This window comes from Mercenaria mercenaria, unplaced genomic scaffold, assembly GCF_021730395.1.
Source record: "Mercenaria mercenaria strain notata unplaced genomic scaffold, MADL_Memer_1 contig_3278, whole genome shotgun sequence".
Classification (NCBI taxonomy): Eukaryota; Metazoa; Mollusca; class Bivalvia; order Venerida; family Veneridae; genus Mercenaria; species Mercenaria mercenaria.
In genome coordinates this window covers 14,929-40,636 of record NW_026461401.1, presented here as the reverse complement: position 1 = coordinate 40,636, position 25,708 = coordinate 14,929, and the positions used below count along the sequence as shown (strand labels likewise).

The 25,708-nt window shown below is 33.7% G+C and overlaps 1 protein-coding gene across 1 annotated transcript; it reads right to left on the bottom strand.

Moving 5' to 3' along the window:
* Positions 1–8,731: 8,731 nt before the first annotated feature.
* Positions 8,732–20,738, bottom strand: LOC123558664 (uncharacterized). Its single transcript, XM_053533975.1, has 8 exons — positions 20,653–20,738; positions 19,398–20,035; positions 18,004–18,031; positions 17,170–17,763; positions 14,101–14,172; positions 12,717–13,109; positions 11,016–11,225; positions 8,732–8,864 (listed from the first exon to the last, which is right to left on the bottom strand). The coding sequence occupies exons 2-8, from the start codon at positions 20,013–20,015 to the stop codon at positions 8,812–8,814; spliced, it is 1,968 nt and encodes a 655-aa protein (XP_053389950.1). The 5' UTR covers positions 20,016–20,035; positions 20,653–20,738; the 3' UTR covers positions 8,732–8,811.
* Between the last annotated feature and the right edge of the window lie 4,970 nt (positions 20,739–25,708).

Here is a 25,708-nt window from a genome sequence, read left to right as displayed (position 1 = left end):
TAAATGTAGTGTGCACCTATTACATATTTTTCGGTCTGAACCATAAGTAAAAAGGAGACAGTAGTAACATACTGAGGAAATTATATCTCAAAAGTTTGGTCAGGTTGAAGATTGTTATTCTTTATTTAAAACAAAAATAAAAGGGAGAGAAAGGGAAAAATATAGATCGCTTCCATCTATGTTAATATTTTTTTCAAGATTTCTTAATGGTAACCTACGATATGCTAGGAACTAAAAACAGACCAGTTTTGATTGTGCTTTTCTAACTTGTTTTTTACTAGTGCAATTTCATTTTCTACTTTTATTCTATTATTGAGAAAAGGTTTGAAGTGTCCAATTGTTGGAATTGTTTTCTATATTTCATTCTAAATATAAAAAAATTGCAAAGAATTATAATAAAGTTGACAACTTCATTATTTCTTCTGTTGTCGAGTATACAAAAACAAATATCTTTGTAACTTAAACAATAGTTAAAGCCTTTAGACTTAAAAAATACCTAGGACAATACATTTTGTACATGTGGACATTCCAAAAATAAGTATTCAATAGTATCTATGTGCATGTTGCAGAAGTCACAGAGGGTTGATGGTACTAATTTACATTTGTAAAGATATTAATTTGTTGGTAATAAACCTCAGGAATCTGTATTGGAAATTTGTCAATAATGTATCGATTGTTGTTGAATATAGGATACTATATATTAATAATATTACCTGTTTCCAATTTAAATTGTCATTTATAAAGGTTTCGTTCCATTCATTTTTAGATTTACTCATTCCTATCTTTTTGTTCTTTATCTGTATCTTATACAAAAATAGATTGTTTTTTTTACATATCTTTATTCTTTGTAATAATGATTATTCTCTAAGTTGTGTCAAAATTCTTGGTTGAGGTTGTTGTTATAATATTTATAATATTTAGGAATGCTTATTATCAATTTACAGTAATCAAGAAGGTCTTGTTTTTGTAATCGATCTTCATTTCTGTGAATATATAATATGTATTTGTTCTAAAGCTGAATATTGCCCAAAATATTTTATGCCTTTTTCATATCAGCATTTCCAGAAAAAAAAATTTTCTTCGATCTTTATTTCAGAGATATTTCAAATAATATGACTAGTTTGTTTTTGTGTTTGACTATATTCCGTCTTTATTTTGAACCATGAGGTTAGGATATCTCTTAGGAAAATAATTCCTTTTGTTCTATTCACAATGTCTTTTGATGTCATATTGCATTCAAAAATAAGTTCATTTCCCATTTTCTTTAATATTTGTTCATAAAAGCATTTCCATATACCTTTGTTTTCATCTGAAATAAGTCTTTTGACCCAGCATTTGTAAAAAAGTTTAATCCATTAATAAGCGATTCTCCGAAGTTAAAGTAATGTAAACATTGATACATAAAATTATGGTAAAGGCTGTCGAATGCTTTTTCATAATCTGAAAAAAAAATCGGTACATATACCATGTACTTCACCTAATTTACTAAACACATTGATGTATTAAAGCATAATGTTGACCATGCAAATACGATTTTGCTTTATTACCATAGTGTCTACTTTTGACCAGACATTATTATTAATTATATTCTAACTTTTGGCTGTACCAGCTTATTAGTATGATATAGTTTATAATTTGTAGTAAGACAACATTCTTTTTATGTGGTCCTAAGTCAGGCGGTTATGCGGCCTTACTGTTAAGGAAGACAAGTACATGAACTATTCCCATGCAATACAGAGCCCCTACAGAAAGGAACCTAATTTTCTCTACTTCGGTATAACATAATGATCTGATATATGTCAATGATGTATAAGCAGTGTTGTAATATATATACAATATTTTATAACACAACACTGGGATTAAAATGATGACGTCTGTACAGAAAACTAAACAAGAGTACAAGAATGTCACAAGATACACCTGTCATAAAAGAATTCGTTACAGTAGCACCTATATTTGCATATAGATTATTTGGCTAATTACAAAACTGACTTTATCAATTCAGTTATTTACAGTAACAATGTCACGATCAATGGACTGTTAATGGACGTGGACATGAAATTGGTTCAAATGATATTGAGACTTTATCACCATGATCTAAAATAGGTCAGTATTAACAAAAGAAACGCTTATTTGACTAATCAGAACCCAGTTACAAACGCTTTTTGGCTTGGAACAATACTAGAACTGGTTCAACCAACACGAAATCATACAGCAAAACACATTTTGATTCGGCTGCACAGAGAAACTACTGACACTTACTAGAATTAAAGACCGGTGTTAAACACAAAACTAACATAGGACTGGAAGGCCGATGGGCATATTTCTTTATTCCCATCAGTTTTCAACTGAATAAACACTACAATGAGTAACCTTTTTATTTCTATTTTGATGCGGCCTTAACCACGTTATACTTCGGACCAAAATTTGTAGTCCTGTTTGGCGCCATATAACATATACCGTGTTGGTGCGCCGTAAAACCCAAATAAATAAATAAACAAGCAAATTCGATGAATTGGTATCCCCCGCCGAAAGGGTTTGCGGTGAGGAATGGCAATAAAATATACCTGGAAAAAAGTTAAGGATGTTGCTTAGAAGCAAATAATTTCATTAATCAAAATCATTTTTGTATGTGTGTGTGTGGGGGGGGGGGGAGGAGGAGGGGAGCAGTGGGGGTGACTGGGTGAGGTTACAATACTTCACATGTTGATTATAAATATTGATGGAAAATTAAAAATGAAAAAAAAAAATGGAATTTGGGGAGTAGGGGTGGGGGTGGATGCATGATTAGGGTGGTGGGCATGACTGAGTAGAGTGAGGTGAGGGAATGGTACAACTTTGCATGTTGATAAAATATTCATGGAAGATTTGAAAAAAAATAATCAAAAGGAATGATTTTTTTTGGGCGGGGGAGGCTGACCAAGGCAACAACTTCACATGTTTATGATAAACGTTCATGGAAACGAATGAAAGACGCTTAATGAAATTCTACCAATGGTTGGTTTGTTATGTACAAATCTGTGGATTTTTTAACAATTAAAGGGCAATAACTCTAAGGGAAACTGGATCAAAATAAAAATGACGGGCATCATTGTGGTATGCTGGTTCATATTATTTCAAGTTTTAGGAAATTCTATCACATAGTTACTGAGAAATTGCTGAAGATGGACATTTTTGGGCATTTTTCATTAAATCAAGGGCAATAACTCTAAAGGAAATTACCAATCCAAAAAGACTTGACGGGCATCATTGCAGTATGTTGGCTAATCTATATTGCAAATTTCATGAGATTCTACCTGCTAGTTACTGAGAAATGGTTGCGGACGGACATTTTTGGGCATTTTTCAGTAAATAAAGGGCAATAACTTTAAGGAAAATTGACCAATCCAATAAAAACTTGACGGGCATCATCGCAGTCTGTTGGTTCATGTTTATTTCAAGTTTCATGAAATTCTACCAGCTAGTTACTGAGACATGGCTTTGGACGGACGGACGCACGCACGCACACACACACGCACGGACAGTCGGACAACGCGATTCAATACCCCCTCTCGATTTCATCGGCGGGGATAATAAATATACTTCGGACATATCAGTATTATACAAGCATTCACAAAACTGACCAGTTTATCTTAAATTCAAGTATTTTAGATACACCTGCTAAATGCATCTAAATCTTTCTAGTTCACATCTCAAATCAATACACATATTTTGTGGTGGAAATAATGTGAATAGAATGATTGTAAACATGCAATAAACACAAGGAAGTGCAACAAAACGTCTTGTAAAATAGATTATTTCACACTAAAATTATGAAAACATACACATTTTGTGGTTGACTGGTTATATCTTTTATACTGACCTCTCAAAAATGGTTGCTATAAAAGCTGATTGAGTTGTATTTTTTTATAATAAATCAATTTGTGTTAAATGTTAATCAGGGATTTTGATATGTTTTCAAGTATATATACACTGTCCCGTGCAAACGTATCTGAAAGGAAGATATTAACATATCAACATTGCTACTTACCTTCTTTTAGTCGCATATACTCATCTTTCATAGCCTGTACCTCAGGCTTTGTATCTGAAATAAAGTGGAAAGAAACATTACAGGATTCGTCTACGAAAATTATGCATCATAGGCAAAATAAGGATTTAGCAAACATGGCTTATCACTATATTTTTGTAAAGCAAAGGCTATTTGCATTGACTATATACACGGCAAACACACGCAAAACTAGGGTGCCTTAACTAATTTAAAATTCCAAACCTGTTTTGTGCGACATTTCTGTTCAGAAATTAAAAATTAGTTCGTTTTATTGCGAATAGGTTAATGTAGATCACTTAAAAGGGGAGACAGTTATATGTTTAAACATAGCTAAACTCAAATAAAGAAACACGACGGGGTACCGCCTTGGAACGGTTTATGGCAAAACACTTTTGGATAGTTTAAACCGGTAAATGGTTCCACACAAACTGCACGCACAACCCCCACCAAGTTCCAAAGTTACTGGGCAGTGCTTAAAAACATAAGACAGCCAGATGATTATAGTAACAAAAAAGCTGTAATATTATTACACCAGTACTTTAAGATTTAAATTCCAGAATAAACGGTTGAATAACTATTCTTCATTAAAGTGACAAAATGGTCATCAGAAAACTACGATTGAAATTAAGCGATGTAAAACCGTAAGAAACTTCTGAAGTCCGAGAAAAAAGGATAAATTTGAGAGGGTCGATTTTAAAAAGGAATGCTTTTAAAATTTCTTAACATACCTGCAACGAAAAATAGACATACTTCCACAATCAAATTAAGATTATTTCTTATTTTTACTATAAATTAAATTCAAAAGCTATATTTGAATGCAAATTGTTTTACTTCTCGGATATTACCATTTTGGTCATTCTGTATCCTTGATTATGACAGGCAAATTCTTTTTCATTCAGTTTAATGATATATTAAGCTTTTGTGACTTAATCACCAAAGGAACATGTGTAAGTGTTAAATGAACAAATATATACTCGACTTTTAGTCTTATCATTAAATTTTGAATGTTTTATGTTTCTAATTGCAGGACAAAAAAAACAACTAAAAATTGTTATTGATTGATGTAGTTATTTCAGTTTAAACTTCAGGATAAATGCATTCTAACAACATTCAAAACATGTACACTATGTCGTATTAAAACAAACCTTGAACCACTTTTATTTGTATCCTCTCGTAAAAATGATTGTTCTCCAAAACGTTAGTGTCTTCACCAAAAATTAGTTCTTCAGATTCGACATTTCATCATTAATAGCAAAGACAAGAAAATATAGCAATACGTTCAGACAGTCACTTTTCCATTTTTACATACTTCCCGGAACATGAAATATGTTTTATCTATCTTTCAACCTTCTCTTAATTCCAAATAATACTACTACTCATATTTGCTCACTCTGCAATTACGGAATACCATTTCATATATCTATGTTATTTCGATGACGCGACCGTCAGTGTCATCATGTTTATTACTCACGTAAGCATCTTCATTATCAGGTATACAGACACTAAATTGCAAAATGGCTAAAAGCCAAATAAATGTTGCGAAATGGCGGTTTCGAATAGTTTGATGTTTTGCTTCATACAGCTAATTTTCATTTTCATTGAAACTATTTGCTCCTTATCTTAAACATTGTTTGTGTTAAGCTTAAAATTGTAGATTTCAAATGACAATGCCTTATTCCAACCGTTTATAATTTGAGCTTACCTAGCTTACACCGCTTTACTTCCGCCAAACTAATCTGAAAAGAAATATTCATTCATTCTGTAACGTCAATGTAACAATAGTAAAATCTATATGAAAATCATTTGGAGGCATAGAACACAGTCAAGCATATAACTATAATATATTCTTCCTGACTTCTTATACTAGCTTCGGTGAAATTCAACATTAATTTATAATTTATTGAATAAATATAAATAATACGAAAATGAGTCAAAGTACGACAGCTACACATCTCTTAGTGATTGATATTGTGAAGGATAATAAAATCTGTAAAAAGATCGTAATGTAACCTCGTCTGAAGAATCTAACGCCTTTTGTTCAGTTGCGAAGATTCCAACGTTGCCATCGAACTGATCTAGTTTCGCTGTTGATACTCCGATATTGCCATCTGTCCCATAATCACAGTCAGATTCTGTTGGTACTATCACTTGCTCTATACTGTGTCTCAAGCTGACTGAAATTGAAAATTCCACATCTCTACCTATATTTTAATTGCATGTTAGTTGTAAACTAAAAGGCAAATACGTAAAATGGTACATTTGTCCGCAGTGCACAAGATAATGTGTTGTATTTTCCCTTTTATCGACATGCACAATGGGCAGTATCATGAGGTATTAAATGTCTGAAATTATATTCCCTACTGTCCCCGTGAACAAATGAGCATGAAATGCACGCAGTATGATTTCTTAGTCTTCTATATTTTGCTCTGATAATGAATAGTCGAACTGTTCATCTATCGATTAGACACTGCAACCTAGTAGGCAACTAGTAGTAATCGCGTGGATCATTTGGATTTTTATCAATTATTTGTGCAAAATGATAATGTAGTGAAAAAACTGGCGTTTGAGGGATATCCTTATGCCAGTAGCATAAGGGTGAAAGCACGAGCAGATGAAACTGTCTTGCAGAAGAAAGAAGGAGTTTCGAAGAACACTTCCACCTCAGAAACTATGTTTCAATGAGAGAAATAGAAATAGTTGAATCTCTGTCCTTATGCAAAGATCTATAAAACCGATGAAATCTCTACATTGGATTGTGGTGTTAGTGTGGTGGGGGATTTTGGATGGTGGAGCGGTTTTCAAACACCTTATTATATCCTGTCAATCATATGCGCCAAGAATAATTAATGTCATTAATGCAGAAATACGTTGCGCCAGGAAGTCATGTATACTCTTAGAGCTGACATGCCTATTGTCACTTATCATTATATATAATACATAATTAAGACGTCACGCACTTCACTTTACTCCACAAGAACACGTTTCAGAAAGTGGTATGTTTTCGAGAGAGTATAACTAACGTTATTTTTGTTTCATGAAAAGAAGTTTTGCTAATTATTAAAATTACAAAATGCAATTTCTCTATGTCTTATTCTTATTTCAACCGTTAAAATGATCAGCTTACCTTCTTTCTTTTCAATATACCGACCATATTCCGCCTTTTTGATCTGAAAAATATTCATTGAATTAGTACCGTTGGCCTTAGGACAATCAAATCTATATGAATATCATTTGGACGTATAGAACTTAACTAAGCAAAGCAACAGAATAAGAGGTTAGACTGAGATTGGCTTTGAGAGGCAATAGAAAATTATAGCAATTATCATGATCTCTGGTACTAGATTCTGCAAAATTCTTTATCAGTTTATCATTTACGGTGTTAAATCGCAGGAAAATAATAATAATAATAATAATAATGATGATGATGATGATAGTAATAATAATAATGATAAGAAGAATAATGATAATAAGTACAAATACAGAGCGGAATTTATAACAAATCTCTTTGAGATTTTGTTGTGATGGTTAATAGAATATATAAGATCATAATGTAACCTCTTCCGAAGAATCTAACGCCGTTAATACAGTTGTGAAGATTCTGTTTTCGCCATAAGTCGTACGACCACTATCACATTCAGGTCCTATTACTTGTTCTGTGAACATTCTGTTGGTGTCATCAGTCTTACGACCACTGTCATACTCAGGTACTTTCACTTGTTCTGTGAAGATTCTGTTGATGTTATCAGTCTTACGACCACTGTCAGACTTAGGTACTATCACTTGTTCTGTGAAGATTCTACTGTTGTCATCAGTCTTACGGCCACTGCCACACTCAGGTACTATCACTTGTTTTGTGAAGATTCTGTTGATGTTATCAGTCTTACGACCACTGTCAGACTCAGGTACTATCACTTGTTTTGCGAAGATTCTGTTGATGTTATCAGTCTTACGACCACTGTCACACTCAGGTACTATCACTTGTTCTGTGAAGATTCTGTTGTTGTCATCAGTCTTACGACCACTGTCATACTCAGGTACCATCACTTGTTCTGTGAAGATTCTGTTGTTGTCATCAGTCTTACGACCACTGTCACATTCAGGTCCTATCACTTGTTCTGTGAAGATTCTGTTGATGTCATCAGTCTTACGACCACTGTCAGACTCAGGTACTATCACTTGTTCTGTGAAGATTCTGTTGTTGTCATCAGTTTTACGACCACTGTCATACTCAGGTACTGTCACTTGTTCTGTTAAGATTCTGTTGATGTCATCAGTCTTACGACCACTGTCAGACTCAGGTACTATCACTTGTTCTGTGAAGATTCTGTTGTTGTCATCAGTCTTACGACCACTGTCACATTCTGGTCCTATCACTTGTTCTGTGAAGGTTCTGTTGTTGTCATCAGTCTTACGACCACTGTCATACTCAGGTACTATCACTTGTTCTGTGAAGGTTCTGTTGTTGTCATCAGTTTTACGACCACTGTCATACTCAGGTACCATCACTTGTTCTGTGAAGATTCTGTTGTTGTCATCAGTCTTACGACCACTGTCACATTCTGGTCCTATCACTTGTTCTGTGAAGATTCTGTTGATGTCATCAGTCTTACGACTACTGTCAGACTCAGGTACTATCACTTGTTTTGTGAAGATTCTGTTGATGTCATCAGTCATACGACTACTGTCAGACTCAGGTACTATCACTTGTTTTGTGAAGATTCTGTTGATGTCATCAGTCTTACGACTACTGTCAGACTCAGGTACTATCTTTGTTCTGTGTCGTCACTCAAACTGTCTGAACTCGATAATCCTGTCTCTGTGTGTAAATAAAAATTCAATGGCAGTTGAAAATCAAGAGACAAATAATTATATACCAAAAAAGAAGAACTAAACGTTTCTAAATGCAAGAGAAAAAAATCGATTTGCAGCGTTCTGAACTAGTACAGTTGTGAATTTATTTTTTCAAATGAAACACGTGCAAAAGAATCATATGTTCATGATTTAGCGCTAAAGAATGAATACTTCGACGTCTGAAAGTACTGCTTGCATGAAATAAAATCTTGTGAGGCTTAGCAGAATTCTACTTAAGTAAATCCAAAGGACTCAAATATAGGAAAGGACGAAAAAATATAACATATTTCATTTACAAAGATGAGGCTGAGTCAAGCACTCAGAGCTACATTTGAAGACTGACATTGTGTCATTCATAACCTGAGTTTACAAACAAATATTCGGATATTTGCACTAAAGCGTGCATGTATATACACTTGGTTGAAATTAATTTTGGTGATAAATTTTAACAACGCAATCAATATCTGAAAATAAGATACATAGAGCAGTTTCAAATATGTGAAGATCTTCATACAACTCCATATATTTGATAATCTAAAATATTCACAGTATTGATTTCTTTCTTTCAAATTCAGTTTAATATATTTGATTGAATGTTGCATTATAATAAAGTAATACTGTGGTGATGAAAGTGGCTTGGAATACCAAGCATTTCAATTGCAATGCCTGGGAAAATACGTATTTGTCTAGTACCGACGTGAAATACATACGCAGTCGGAGCAAATCAAGTGGTTTGACCTGTAATTCTAATCACTGGTTATAAAAGACTCATTGGCAATTAGAATAAATTCAATCGACCAGTTAGGAATCGGACAGAAATTGGATCAGCAAAACATATCGGACCAATAGCAATACTTAGACCTTACAGCGCGCTATACACATTCTATAGTAACTAGATTTCGGTTTGAAACAATAAAATCTCTTCATAAAAAATGATAAAACAAGAAATATCTTTAAAAAAGATGGTCGGCGTGATGTAACTGAAGCACAAGTTATATAATGGGCAGAAACCTGTATTTTAAATTTTTTGGCAATGTTGAAAGGGGCCTTTGTGAAGTTTTGTATAAATGAGGGACAGTAGTTCTGAAGAAGACTGTGTTTAGAAATTGTGGAGGGACACACGACGGACACCAAACAATCACAAAAGCTCACTTTGAGCCTTTGGTGCTTAAAAGATGGTAACAGTAAGCAAACAATATTGAAATACGTTCTATATTTCATTTCTGGAATTGTTGGAGGCAACATGAACCCTTGCCCTACTTCAGCTTATTGTCAAATTTGTCTATCATTCAAAATATGTACAGTACTGTTTTCACCGGAAAGATTAATTTAAAATTTAGGGTCTAAAAGTTAACAGTATCGGACAAGTTCTTGCAGGTTAGTAATGATTTGCACTGGTTAGAAATTGTTGCTGTAATGCAGGTAAGAGTTAATGGGCTGTATAAAACAAATAACCTTTTGTTTAAAAACAAAACTTAAGGAAAGGAACTTACAAAACAGAATAACTTAAAAAGAAAACTTAACAAAACAGAAATATGTCCGTATGAGCAGTTGAATATTTGGTTACGCACACCTGTTCAAGTGGTACGCATACAACCCGATGGTGCTGTACTTATAGAGGTTATAGATAACGAACGCGTTGTCATTTCACTCAGTGTCACACATGACTCAGAGTGAAGCATTTTCAGCCTTTCCTCCAATCAGCGCCACTCTTACAATATCTCTCATTATGGCTGAAAATACCGAGAATACCTTACCAAGCAATCCGATTGGTACATTATTCAGGCGACATAAGGTCATACGAGGTCATAAAAGCGTGCTTAATACGGCCGAAAAATAAATACAAGTTAAACTTGAGAAAATGTCTGAGCTAGCATATATTAAAATGTTCAAGGGCCTAGATATCTAAAAGTTTTGAAACAATAAAATCTCTTCAGAAAAATAAAAAAAAATATTATAAATATAAATTAGATTTAAGAACATATCTGAGGTAGCATATATTAAAATGTTTTAGGTTGGGTTTGCATGGTTACATGCTATCGGTATGAAATTAGTTCATAGGTGTTGAATAAGTAGGATATTTACCGAACAAATAGATCAAATAGTCTAGCCCTACCTAATTCATCAAACAGACAGTTAAGAGACTCCATGTCGTGTGTAACTTTCAATGTTACTCTCTCATCCAGGTCGCTCGACAGTTTGTCAGCAATTGTGTTTGTACTATTCACCATTGCCTCACTCTTGAAAAACGACCTTAATTGCACGACGGCTGCAGGTGATGTTACTTTGATTGGTATGCTTATACCATGTTCTATTTCGTTGTTTTCTATGTAAGAAAAAATTAATACATATTTAGGTAGATAACATAATGAATATTTCGAGCATAGCTGTATATTAAATTTTCAAACTGTAAAATGCACTAACAATATGTACTATTATTATGGCAAATACTTGGTTGAGTTGTTTTAGTTATTGCAAAGCTATTTTCCTGACGAAAATAAATACAAACAGGGAGGAAATAAATGTTAAAAATATACCAAACTTTAAATTGTCACTGGTAGTTTCTAACCTTCCAAAAACCTAATCCACAGCACGCGGCCACGCACAAGACAAACAGACATATACACACACGCATAGGCAAAGATAAAGCAGACATAAGAGAGGACAACAGAAAACATAAAGGAACACGGAGGGGCATCTTCTTGGAAAGGACAGTAGCAAAACACTACTTAAGCGGACCGCTGTGCACTTCATCCTCATCTCCATCTCCCCCACTCTGTTTCAAAGTCACATGACAGTGTAAATAAAAGTCCCCGCACGTCGATTCCTTTACATATGCAAAGGCAAAAGCCTCTACCTGTTCTATCACGTACAATCAAAGTGGGAAGCATAGTGTCACATTGTAGAAGGGTTTAACATCAGACACGAAATAATTGGTATATAACCTCATATAATACAGTTCATGTGACCTATACGTTAGCCTATTGTCCCTAATCTGTTGTTGAAACTTCTTCTGAGGATCTTAAGTACAGAAAGTACAGAAAGAGGCGCAAGTCATAAGATTTATAAGCATATCTATGGTACCTGTAGTCTTCACTGTTATTATAGTCTCATATAAGTATTCAAGGTTATTTTTAATATCCTTCAGTATTATCTGCATAAAATTGTCATGTAATTAAATAATGAAAACAGATTAACAGTTCTTGTACTCCAATTGGAACCAGTTTCTTTAACTTTTAAAGTCAGTTGTTACGTGTATGATTTTTTAAACTAAAAACTACAAAAAGTAAAGTTGATTCGAATATTATGGAAGAGGAAGGGGTGTTTTTTTTTATTTGCACATCTATCAATGTCCAAAATTGTTTTATATTCCAGATCGTGCTTTTGCTGACTTTCAGCGGAAACAGAAATTCGGTCGGACGATAGTACTGACAAACACCATTTCTGTACTTCCTTCATATTATGGTTCAATGTAATTTCTTCATATGAACATGAGAGAGATTTTTGAAGGCAGTGATTTCAATAATCAAAGTTGCAGAGTGCAGTCCGACGGAGATCAATGTTTCGCGTCACTTATTTATTATTTAGCTCTGCATGCTGGCGTATTGTTAGATCTGAACATTTTCATTCAGAAGTAGCAGTTATTTCACCGACCCTAATCTTAGATTTATAATTACGACATAGTAATAGGTATATTTACTAGTGATACAGTTTTGAGACGTATTATCTATTTTCGCTATATTTGTGTTTTCGTTCAACCAAAAAATTGATTATGGTCCAAACAGATATTCTATGCGAATTAAAAAATAATATTTACCTCTGTCATCGTAGATTTCTTTAAATGACTCTAAAGTTACATTTGCTTCGATTGTAAATATTGTGTTGCAAAGGTAACCAAGTTCATTTGAAATGATGCACACACTTTGGTCAAATGCAGCACTCTCGAAATAGTTCAGAAGATCCAACACAGTGTGAGGTGAAGAGTATACTACCTCCAAGAGAATGCACTTTTGCTTTACAGCGACACCTTTAACCTCCTTATGTTTTCTTATTTCGGTTAAAATCTTTGATACTTCTTTTTTTACAACATCAAAGTCTGTACTGTCGTTACTTCTTTCAAGTGCTTCTCGCCAAATTTCAGTCAAAACTGTTTCTCCTAATTGCTTCTTTTCTTCGTCACTCCCGAGCGTAATCATCTTTACTTCTAACACTGTTTTAAAAAAATCTTTTCATTTTTTAGATGTCAGGAAATACTGCATAATGATCAATGATACTTTATTTAAATGATTATAATGTAAACAAATATTTTGTGGACAGACACACTTATTTACTTGAAACTATCTAACTTTCAGCATAATATTTTGAATATACAAAGGCTTAAAATTGACCACTGACCACTGTTTACATATAGGGGAGAGTACTGGCGGCCATGATTTTTTGACGAATCAGAATAATTTGAACGTAAAAGGTCACCAAAGAAACATTTGCGTTAAATAATTCATTTCAAGAGAAAAGTCGCCACGTCCCGTGGTGGCCATCATTTTTAGTCGAAATACATGTAATTTAAATATTATTGGACAGGGCTTTAACTTTGTGTTTATTCTGTGACATTTCTCATATACGAGTTTCTTCTTTATCCGTGGAGATAACTCAAACAGATTATTGTCTGGTGTAAAGCACCCATACAGGGGGACTCTTATCCCAGTGTTAGTAAGTTTTAGTTTTACCACTGGACCAGTGCATCTGCTCTGAGTGGAGAGGGTTTATATGCATGTTCTATTTATAGTCTATATGGGGCCAGTTGGACCGAAGCATGTAAGTGTGGCCAATTGGTTGACACCTTACATCCCGTCGCTTAGATATATTCTGCTTCAAGGCTTCTTGTAGTAGACATGACTGAATTTAGGGAGGCAAATAACTGAACACAATATATAATAAGATTAGAGCCGTAGCTACAAGCCAAATGATTGATTTTATTTTTACAATTATTTCTCGAATATTCAATATGATATGCAAAAAAAAGATTCGATCACTGGCTGTAGGTGCAGGTAGGAATATCAGGCTCTTGGGAAATCGTTTACTCGGTAACTCGGAGAATAATTTATTATCATTCAACAGTAGATGAAGATATAAATTGCTCGGCAATCATTTATCAATACATTATTAAAGAAATTTTTATGGGGCATAAATATAAACCGTACCGTGATCATATTTGAAGTTTATGCCGAGTGTAATCATCTCTTGTAAGACATCTTTTGTTTTCTTTACTGTTTCTGAAATAGAAAAAAAATTACATTCATCTTCAGTCCGGAAGGTTACTGTCATACAGTGTAAAATTATGTTTGACTGACTACACAAAGGAAATGTATTTGTTTCGAATATTTGGCTAAAATATATATCAATATAAACTATTCCTCATAAGCTTTCTATAATGCATTCTAAATTTATCTTAATTTTGTGTAACTATCTAATTATGTTGTTAATTAATGTATTTTTTTCCTTTTCGTAATAAAACTGGAGTATATCAGCGAAATAAGATTGATATTTGTTCTGTTTCAAACTGATAATATTTTTATTTTTCACTTGTACAGAACTACCCTTGCACGCGAAAGAAAATAAATTATTGATAATCGGAAATTCGTTGAAAAAAAAGTTCAATAAAAGATATAGATGTATATAAATATTTACAGGAACATTAACATGTGCACTTTACCGTAATAAAATAAAATTAATCGCTTAATCGCTTACTTTGAGCACCATTGATGTTCCACTTTAGTGAAATCGCGGCACTTCAGGTGAACGACTTGCGCAAAAATAGACGAATTTACCTTAAAAGTGTTTTTATTTTCTTTTCGTTTGTGTTTTTAAATCTGATGTCATTTTTATGGAGCAAGTTAGACATCAAACATAAAAAAATTGAAATTTTGCAAAGCGAATGGAAAGACTTGTCATTTACGACATACACAGCTCTCACAAAAAGCCATCACAATACTCCGAGCCTATGGGGGCGGAGAATAAGTGCAGCAAAAAGTGCTATATCAGTATCAGAATACATCTGTTTCTTTCCTAAGGGTTAGAAAAAAAATTAAAATGTAAAATGTTAACAATCTCCCTGTTTTTGGACTCAGTGTGTTATATTTTCTGGTCCGTTCAACATAGAGTTCCGCTTTAGCCCAAGCTCGGGGAGGAATGGGCGAGTGAGAGGTGTTGCACATTTTAATACCTCTCATGAATAGTTTCAATTAAAACGAGTCTGCTATAATTATTCTTGGTTGCTTTCTTTGCTTCAAAGGGGTCTTCTTTTACAGATTTCATTCCTTAGAATGCAACTTTGTTTATAAATTGAATTTAAATGTAACAACTGCATAAAGAACGTTCAGATAATACCTACCATCAGTACTTGAAGAATTGGCGTAATATTCTAAGAGTGAAGGAAAGAGAAATATTTGAGGTTTGTTGTAAATAAAAGTTTACAAAGGCCTTTTACTTACTTTATAGTTTAGGTTAAACCATTCAAGCCTTTCTCTTAAAAGATGTCACCAACAATGTCAACTTATTCATATGAATATGAAACAGTGGAGGGCTTTAATATAAGCTAAATCTTGAAACCAAGATCATGTTGTAAACAACATAGTAAATGCCCGTTTCAGGTCACATTGTAAACTAATAATTATCAAAAGTCATTTTGTGTTGATCAGGTCTTTCGTCAATATTTCATTAACAGCAAAGTGCTATTACAGTCAGATTAAAGTTTACTAAAACGCATATCCAAAATATACTATCCGGATACTGGTACACTTTCGGAATGTTGTCTGGTAGTAGTTTTTACTCAGTTTACATGAACCACTAAGGTAAACCAGAGATAGTTCCTTAAATTTTGATGTTTCTCATCATAAAAGATACACCGACAGTCAGCTTTTTTGAAGGAAATATAGAAAAATTGCATACGACATCGGGAGTAATAAGACTCGTGAATGGACATTCTAGATTTATTTTTACTTTCGATATTTATTAAAATTTGTGCATTTTTAGTTGAAATTACAGTAGAATCAAACTGCATTGATATATACTTGTTATTATACTAAACAACGGTCTAAATTAAATTTTGCACAAAGGAATCTAGGGCACTTTTCACGTACTCGGTAATCAGCTGGCCGCTTGCGAACGCCTTTTTGACATTACACAGGATCCATTCTCTTTATCAATTAGTTTTAACACTTCATTGATTCTCATTACCTGTGTGCACTCGCCGTGACGTAATTTGCTGATCAAAAAATCGTCGAGGCATGTCAACAGGGAAATTGGCGGGATTTAGCAGAAGATCAAAGGCAAGAGGGCACATTTTAAGGGCAGCGTGGCGGCAGTAAAAAGGGCAGGACGGGGCGCCCCGCTGCGTCAATCTAGAAATAACACTAAAAACCTTAACAAAAGAGCTGCTGACCAGTTTCAGTGAGACAATTACAAGACAATGATGTGTTTCTGGTTATTCTGATTAAGAAATTTGTCAATTTAACTGTTCATTTCGCCCAAAGGCATTGCGTCAATTGAAGTGGATGTTAGATGGTGCTCGATATTGTGACGTATTGACGCTATGCTGGTAAAGAAGGTATTATCAACCCACTTAACAGCATGCAATAAAAAAGTATTTGTTTCTTAGCCTGAAATATATTTCACTCGTAATAACTATAATTTACATTTTCACCAGAGGCTTTTCCACACGTGAAGATATTGCATCTAGTGTATAACAGATGAAATATATTACGGTCTAACAAACAAATAACCCCTATATCAGTTTTAATTTGTGTATCTGATATGTCTCAAGACTCTATAAATAACATTACGGAATCCCGTTAAGTTCACGTTGTGCGTCGTCCTTTGTGTGTTAGGTAGACGCGCGGCCCGCGATACGACGCGCGACAACACGAAAAGACACACGAAACAACGCACGAAAATGAGACACTGCGTTCCACAAATGATACGACTGGCGATAATGCGATATGATATAATATTGCTATTGCTAGTCAGTTGTCATGTAGCATTGTTGAGTGTCGTAACACCATGTCGTGCATCGTGCCCCTTGTCGTTTTATATCGTGGCGAGTCGATCTTAAAGATGACGAACAATGCACGACTTGAGCTAAACGGAATTCCATTTAATGTTGAATGATACCAGTGTGTTTACTGACTATTTCTCCAAGGCAGAACCATTCGAATCTGATAAAGGTGTAAAATAAAGTGTAAGAAAAATGCTTTAAGAGCGATTTAAATTACCTTTATATATTTCCTGAATACTTTTAATCTGCAGACTTTGGTTTTTCAGCTCATCAAAGTATGTTTGATGTGCGTCAGCACTCTTCGAAATCTGTTTGCATTCGGACAGAATTTCTTCACATTTGATTTGCTTCTGTTGGTCGAGATACCCTGACAAAAATCGTATGCTGTATTTCAGATCACTAGAGTACTCTGCGAATTCGTCACTGTGTAATGAAACAACTGCTGCTTCAGCATAATTTTCTCGTGCTGTATTGATCATGTTAATTGCTCTCTTTACTTTATCGTCTAACGAACTACTGTCAAGTACTTGTAAAAGCACTGTTGCAAGAAGTGTGATATCCCATGTTGACATGTCAATTGGTTTTGACGTTTCTCCTTGGTCGGATGGATAAAGAATATGCAAATGATCTTGATTATCAATAATTTTCCGGACATAATCCTCCTTTTCCTTTAAAATGTCTTCGAGGGTTTTGTTGTGTGTTTTAATGTTATCTTTAATGAAAGCCGAAATCACAAACCTTCCACCTTTGACAAGTAGTTTTATGTAACGTTCGTATCTGTCCGATTTTTCTTTAAAGTATTTGTCAATATCTGAAACAAATAATCTACGGAAGTAGCAGCAAAAGCCATTACTACAGTTGAGCATTTCAATAAATTTCAAACATTTTTCTTCGGCTATAACGTAATTACCATAATATACTACAGGTCTAACTATTACATCTTTAACAGGTTGAAATTTACCCCAAAAATACTACTATCTGGAAGATTAACTTAAGTTATTGTATTAAATAAGAAGCATTTTTTACAAAATATCAACGAAGCATTCATTACCTTGAAGAGTCTTGAACGCATCTTCAACCTGTTGAAATATTCCAAATACCGGATCATTTCATTTATAAGACAAAAATGAAAACGACTAAAGCCCAATCATATATGCTTAACAACAAGTTTCTATGTAATGCAATTAATATATATTTCTGGACATGCTTCCTCGATTTCTTTTGTTTTGTTTTGTTTTGGGTTTAACGCCGTTTTTCAACAGTATTTCAGTCATGTAACGGCGGGCAGTGTTCCTGGATTCTGTACCAGTACAAACCTGTTCTCCGCAAGTAACTGCCAACTTCCCCACATGAATTAGAGGTGGAGGACACAATGTCGTTTATCAAATTGTCACGGATAACATAGGCCCGGCCGAGGATCGAACTCACGGCCCGAGATCCGTAGACCGACGATCTGCTTACTGAGCTAAGCGGGAGGGTTACTTCCTCGATTTACTACTAAATAAAGTAAAATGATTTTTTTTTGTATTGAATGTGTTTTATAGGTATCGCACAGTAATAAGGCGCTTTGAAATATAAACAAACAAAACAATAGCATAGATTTAAGTAAATACACAACGTTTGAACTGCAAATAGTAATTCCACGTTGGCCGAGCGGTATTGGTATCCGTCTTATACATTTTCGTCGGGAGTTCGATTCCCGGACCCGTAAAAAGTAGTCTGAAAACTGTTTTATTTATTTCTCTTTTTTCAATACGATTCTGCGACAACAACACAAGTTTGTTAATCTAGTACTAACATGTTCACTAACTAATATATGTCACTGCTAACACGTAATCTTGTTTAAATACGCTACATCTTTAGTATAATTTAATGTTTTGAGGCTTTCGTTAATAAATTAGCAACCAGAGAAAAACAAACTTACACAAAGTATATAAATTAAATGCAAAATAAAAAAAATGACGGATGCAAGGTTCGAACCATCAAAACAATCATTCTAAAATAATTACATGTCTATCCACTAATCCTATTGCGCCATCAAGCCAATTATTATCTTACTTCCAATATATTTTGTTTTAAAAGAGATTTCTTATTACTGATTATTTATTTACATATTGCTTAAATATAAACGCTGTGCGGAACCTATAAATAACGACATCATTTCATATTTGTTTCTTTACTGTTCTGCTTAAATGTTGTAATGGTAATACATCCATAGTCATACAAGAGTTTGTTTCATACGGTTTGTTAATCGGTGCACAAAACAGAATCATTAATCTTCAAACTCATGTCATATGTTTTGTAGAAATATTTTCATCATATAACTCTATGTGACCTTCCCGTAATTACTGTTTATAACAAAAATCTTGTGCAATATAATTGCACTGGAAACATTGTGTCTTGTAATAAACGATATATTTTATCTATATACTACATGTATGTTACCTGTTGTTGAACTTTCGAAATTTCCTGGTGCCATTCATTTAACTTCGAGTCGTACTTGTTTTTAATAGACGGATCCAGCTTCCTCAATCGATAATCTTCCATTTTCTGTTTCAGATGTGATTCCTCATCAGGTGAAATATTTCTATATATTCTAAGAAATATTTCTTCTACATTTTCCCATTCGTCGTCAAATCTCCACTTAGGAAGTTGTGCTTTAGCAACATGGCCAACAATCATGTTTCGGATCGTTCTAAGACGAAGAAGATCAGCAGAGATAGATTTATCGCTATTCTTTGGTGGAAAAGACCAACCTTTCTTTGGTGGTGTGAGTTGATGCTCCGAGAACAGATTGATCGAAAGTGTTATTAGAAGGGATATATCAAATACTTTTGGGTGTGGTGCAGAAGAAAGGACTAGATCGCTTTCTTCCTTATTTAGAATTTGTTTATTTTTCAACTGCTTCAACTTTTTCTTAACGGGGTCAGATAACAAAAATGACTTGGCGTCCTTCCCAGGAGTATGGTGTACAAAGACTTTCAGTACGATCTCGGTACCTAAGTCAATATACATTGAGATGAAACGTAGATAGTAAGCAGCTTTCTCTTCACAATCCGACATCTTTAGTTTAAATGGTATTTCTGAAAATATAAAATGGGCTCTGAGTTGTCATCATATCTGGTCCTTTTGGATTCCGGAGTCAACACAGCCATGCATTTCAAGCTTAAGTCGAAATTTACAAAAACTATAAACAAAAATCGGTCGCCGGAGAAGCAAATGTTCTAAAGTTACATGGCAAGCTTATTAATGGCAACATCCAGTAAATTACACACATCTCATATGAAAACGTGATGTATGTATGTAAACAAACTAAACAAATGTGAACAAACGTGACACCTGGAATATTTCACATTTGGGGTAATAGAATAGCTTTATGTCAAAAAGAAAAGTCGATGGACTACACATTCTAACATAGTATATAAGAAAATACTTCATTTGTCAGATGTAGTATAAAGGAAGACAGTTCTTTTTGGCATTCTGTGAGAAGTTGATGCTTATTTGTTTATTCTAGAATTTTCAAGTGTTACAGCTGTTTATTGAAGGGGACTTATAAACAAGAGGAGCAAAACAACAAAATAAAGTCATTGACAGGTTTTTATAAATATTCATAGGCAAAAATAAGCTTAAATACAGTAACGATATATACTTTGAATATAATTATTTGTATCACTGAAGAGGCTATATAAACTTTACGTACCTGCTTGACACGGAAAGAAACAGGAAGTTTAACATATATGTGTAGGATGTCCTCGTCTTCAAACGTCATTGAAAACTACTCTTCCTGCAAATATAGTTTCGGATATACGGTTTGGTTTTCCTTTGAGTGTTGTCATACGTTTAACTGATACATGCATTTGTCATCTGTTATTAGATTTTCGACTGTTTTGAACTTGAATGAGATGAAGTATCTACATATTGTATGTGCTACTGAGTCAGAACACTTTGAATTATTTGGTACGTACTGTAAATCTAAGATAGCGACTGTGACAAATAACCTATTCTAACCATTGTTTATGTTCTAAACAGGTTAGATTTGCCTGTCGATGGAAGTTTAACCACTAACATTTTTAAAGTTTTATCCTAAACATGTGAACAAATCGCGTTTTAAATCGGTCTTTCGAATAACTGACACAAGCTGTACAATTAGCAGTGTATAAACGTCAGCGCTAAACACTGACGCCACCGCCATAACGGCACAAAAATACACAATGAGTTACGATAACTGCATCAGCGACATTTTAATTCTAGTTCTAGTTTTATAGTTTTGTCACGTCGGCACAGTTAATATACGCTCGTACATAAGAGGTCGGAATGATGAAATATGACTCCTTGATGATTAAGTACGATTTCTCTCGGGTAATTAAATGAAGGATTGAAAAGAAAGTTTATTATGTGCTCGTGTTCAAGCATCAAACACAATTAATTTACTACAAAGCAATATATTCAAGAAAATTAAACATTATCCTAAAATTATACCATGACGCAGTTATAATGATGTAATTTTGCGATATCTGAAAATGTGGAATTAATTCAACTATATCTCTAAGTTAACTGCATTGTTTAACATAGATGAATACGTTACTGTTCTTAACCACAAAATATAAATTAAGGGCAAAAATACAGCTTACTGTGGTTTCTTAGAATAAAGTCCTTAGTGCTATTTTATTTTGATGGTTATATTGGAAAGATAAAAGAAAAGAACGTTTGTGTTGTATCTTGAACAATGAAAAGTGTAAATGTTGTAGTATTTATTGGACCTGTTTCCCTGTGCAATAGGAATGCATATTTATTATTGTTACGGTGTAGAAAAGAGTACTAATAGCAAAGCGATCGTAAAAAGCTGATTCTTTTATCCTTTCCATTGAAGGTCATTATCTGCTTACGGATAAGAAAGTTACACCCATAATGTTTTCCTTTTTTTTCTTTTCGACTGTGACACCTATGTCTTTTTGAATTTGCCAGTGGATAAGTTATTATAGATTTAAATGCTGCAAAATCATCAATGAGCTATGATATGCATAATCTAAAATAGAAAAGGAAGAAATGCCACAGGTTGCACAACAAGACAAAACAAATATGTTACAAGCTCGGGTTAATTGAGCCTGGTCATAGGCAGTAGTGGAAATGCATGCTACTTTCCAAGCCCTCTAGCCCCTGGTTGAGCAGAAGTCAACATTTAAACATTTAAGTAACATACACAATTTAGAGGCATCTGGCGGTGCCGATGGAATCTTCAATAATACATAAGTGTGTAATCTCATGAAAAGCGGCATATGGTCCGAAAATAAAATAATGGGCTTTCCCGTTAAGAGAAAACAATGGGCAGAACAAAACAATCTGGATCAAAGGTTACGGAGCAACTGCAAACAGACAAATTTAAAAAGCACACAACATATCCAGGGGATGATTACACAGTACCCAACGTTGTGCATGCGGAGTATTGAAGCAACTCAAGCAAAAGTGTTCTGTCCGGCTGGAAAAATAAAGAGTATCAATTACACATTATAAATGTCGTGATGAATGATCTGAAAAGTTCGAAATATAACAGCTCTGGTTGAATGTACGGAGAGACTTCTTACGACTCCACACGACACAAACAACCCTGTTGCGGTAATAAAAACTTCACATGTTGCACGCTCTCAATTAGAGAGGATGTTACCTTTACTTTGTGTTTTATCTCTTAACGTTTATAACTAGACTTCTTACGACTCCACACGACACAAACAACCCTGTTGCGGTAATAAAAACTTCACATGTTGCACGCTCTCAATTAGAGAGGATGTTACCTTTACTTTGTGTTTTATCTCTTAACGTTTATAACTACAACATAAACAAATCGATTTTCGCTTTAGTAAATATTAAATATCTTGAGTAAAACAATGAATTTCTATTAATAAATCGCAGTTTCCAAGTCCTTTTTAATTCTAAAAGCATATATATACTTACTGAGTTTTGATGAGGTTTAATATGCAATCCATGATGATAAAATTAAAATGTAATTAATTGTAAAGGTGTATAATTGTAAGTATTTTGACAATAAACAGTAAGGAGATGTTATAGTCACCATAATAATCACAGAAGTTCGTAAAATTTCGAGATTTTCCTACTTTGATTTTTGGATATTGGTCTTGAAATTGCAAAGACATTTCAATCTTAATTAACCAAGCTGTGAAACAATGAAATCTTATAAAAATCGCCCCAATGGGTCTTTAAAGGTTTGAAAATATTATTCCTAAACGCTCAAGAAAGCACGTCTGCCAAATAATCGGCATCGCACGATTATAAACAATAATTCATAAGAGATAATATTGTAAGAAATATTTTGTAGCTATAAAAAAGGCCAAGGACTCTCGTAAACTTTCGAGATTTTCCAACTTGAAGTTGACATCGAACATCTATATCTTTTTTTTTTACACGTAGTAGTTAAGCTATTTCCTCACAAGCATAAAAAAGCTATGTTGCAGTTTTAGAAAAAGACAACTATTGATTTACAAACATATTTTGGTAAATTGAGTGAATAACACCTAAAATTGACCAAAACAACTTTAAAGAATTTGTGTACGTAATTTATCGAAAGAAATAAAAATATGTTTAAACTAACTATGTATCTGATCGACTTCCCCTATTTCTTTTTTATTGCTTCCAAATTTCATTGTTCTTTTAAATTATCATAAACCAATATACTAAGGGTGTAATAAAGATGACGCCGGGGCGGGATACTAGATTTCCATAAGATGTCAACTTTGGAATTGGAAAGAAATGTATGACTGGCTTATGTGTTGGTACTCTTACAGATGTTTAATGTAAGAAAAATTACACTAATTAGTATAATTTGTCACGAAATTGATAAATAGTTTGTTTCACTTCTCAGTATAAATTTCGAACTGGTCGTGCACTTATTCCGTCAATACCTTAAAACAGATCTTGTGCCCTGATGATCGTTGCAATTGATAGAATATATATAAGAGTGGATATATGCATGTCTTAAACAATGTCTGCATCGTAGAAAAAAACCCAGGGAATGTCTTTTATGAACTAAAGTTTAGTGTCCGCATAACATTTCATACAGTTGTTTGCACACAATATTTTCCGAATGATGGAGATTGTTACATTGTTACAGTTTATGAACATTGTTCAATATCTTTGTTTCTAATTGACCAAATCTGATTAATTCATTTAAACTATTTCAAAAATAGTCACAAAGAGATTCATCAACCAAATCACTCCAGAGGCAATAGACACTGAATTGTCAATTAGCCCCCACTGTGTCTTCTCTGTCATTCTTTATTTTCTGAAATTATATATTTATTGGTATCATTCAAAGGCAGGGAAACTACCCGTTCGGGAAGTCAGTCATTGGGTTTTGCCCTACATTAACTCATTAAGGACGCAGATCGCATTTATGCGTTCATTTTAACTCTTATCGAGTACCGCATGTCGTATTTATTCGTCAAAAGATAACAGGAGTGTATGCCGAGGATCGCATAAATGCGCTATCTGCCTGATAGTACTGTATGCCGCGTGACGTGATTTTACGTTTGTAAGAGTACTAACGATTGGACTGTTGTCAAAGTCAGCCAATGAAATATTTTACACTAAAGATTTATAAAACCCGGAAGCGATCGAAACAATCAAAATATTTATTATTTAAGCATGTATTTTCAATATACTCACCACTAAATATCGAAAATAGAAAGTTATTTCTAAGTATTGCCTGCTTTATCTTCTCATTCTATTATACTGCAGTCTTTCTTTTTGATTCAGTATTTTTAATTTTATTTAATAAAGCATAATTCTGTTCTTTTATAATGTCATTTGCTTTAAAGTTTAGCAATAAATGATATTTGAATAAATATAAAATAATCAAATAACAGCTGTTTGTCTATGCCAAATCTTTCTTGAATAATGAAGGTTTCCATATTCGTGTTACTTCAGTAGGCCTGTGAAACAATTTTGCGAATTAAAATAATAGTAAATTTTAAATTATTGAATAGATCATAAATTGTAGAATCAGATGTGAAAATTTCAGTTTTATTCATCTGTTATAAACAGATGTTTGTCCCTAATATTGATCAAGGGATGCCTAGATCTTATCGATTATTGATTATCAGTGAAAATCCGCAGGCATACAAAGCAGATTAATTGATAAGTGGCTCAGGAATGTATCGGAAAATTGATGCCAGTAATTAAGCGGCGATATGGCTGCAGGTATTAATGAGTTAAGTAACTTCTTTTTAATTGTTGTTTTCAAAAGACCCGGTGCGTTAAAAGAAACATAGTATCATTAAATTAGATTCACTATAGTCTAGTCCCTGGAGGAATTTGTGTGAACTTTTTGTCCAGAGCTTTTCTTTATATAATTGTGTAGAAGGGTACTTGAAGTTTAATTTTACTGACGGTGGACATTTGAAATAGTGTCAGTTTCCATGGAAACCAAGATGGCGCCCAATATGGCCGCCATTCCTTGAGCCCACGACCAGACAAACTGTTTCTATTGTAGCAATTAAGTTCACATGTATATTGACTTCAGTCATTCTGTTTATTGATGTAAAGATATTGTGCCCTCTATTTACTGGTCATCAAGGTCACTAGCGGTCAAGGTCAAGGTCATCTAAGGTTAAAAGTTAAAAATATAATCATAAAACATGACTTTACTCCTAAAACTTTTAGTTCCTTTCCACAGTTTTAGCCCCATGCTTTAAAAAAAAGTGTTTCGTAACTATTGTAATCAATACAAGTAGCAACTAAACTTA

Coding starts and splice junctions, on each gene's coding strand:
- LOC123558664 (XM_053533975.1), bottom strand. CDS start 20,015: ATGTCGGATTGTGAAGAGAAAGCTGCTTACTATCTACGTTTCATCTCA. Junction 17,764..18,003: donor TGCGTTCAAGACTCTTCAAG/GTAATGAATGCT, acceptor TATTTGTTTCAG/ATATTGACAAATACTTTAAA. Junction 13,110..14,100: donor AAACTTCAAATATGATCACG/GTACGGTTTATA, acceptor TTTTTAAAACAG/TGTTAGAAGTAAAGATGATT.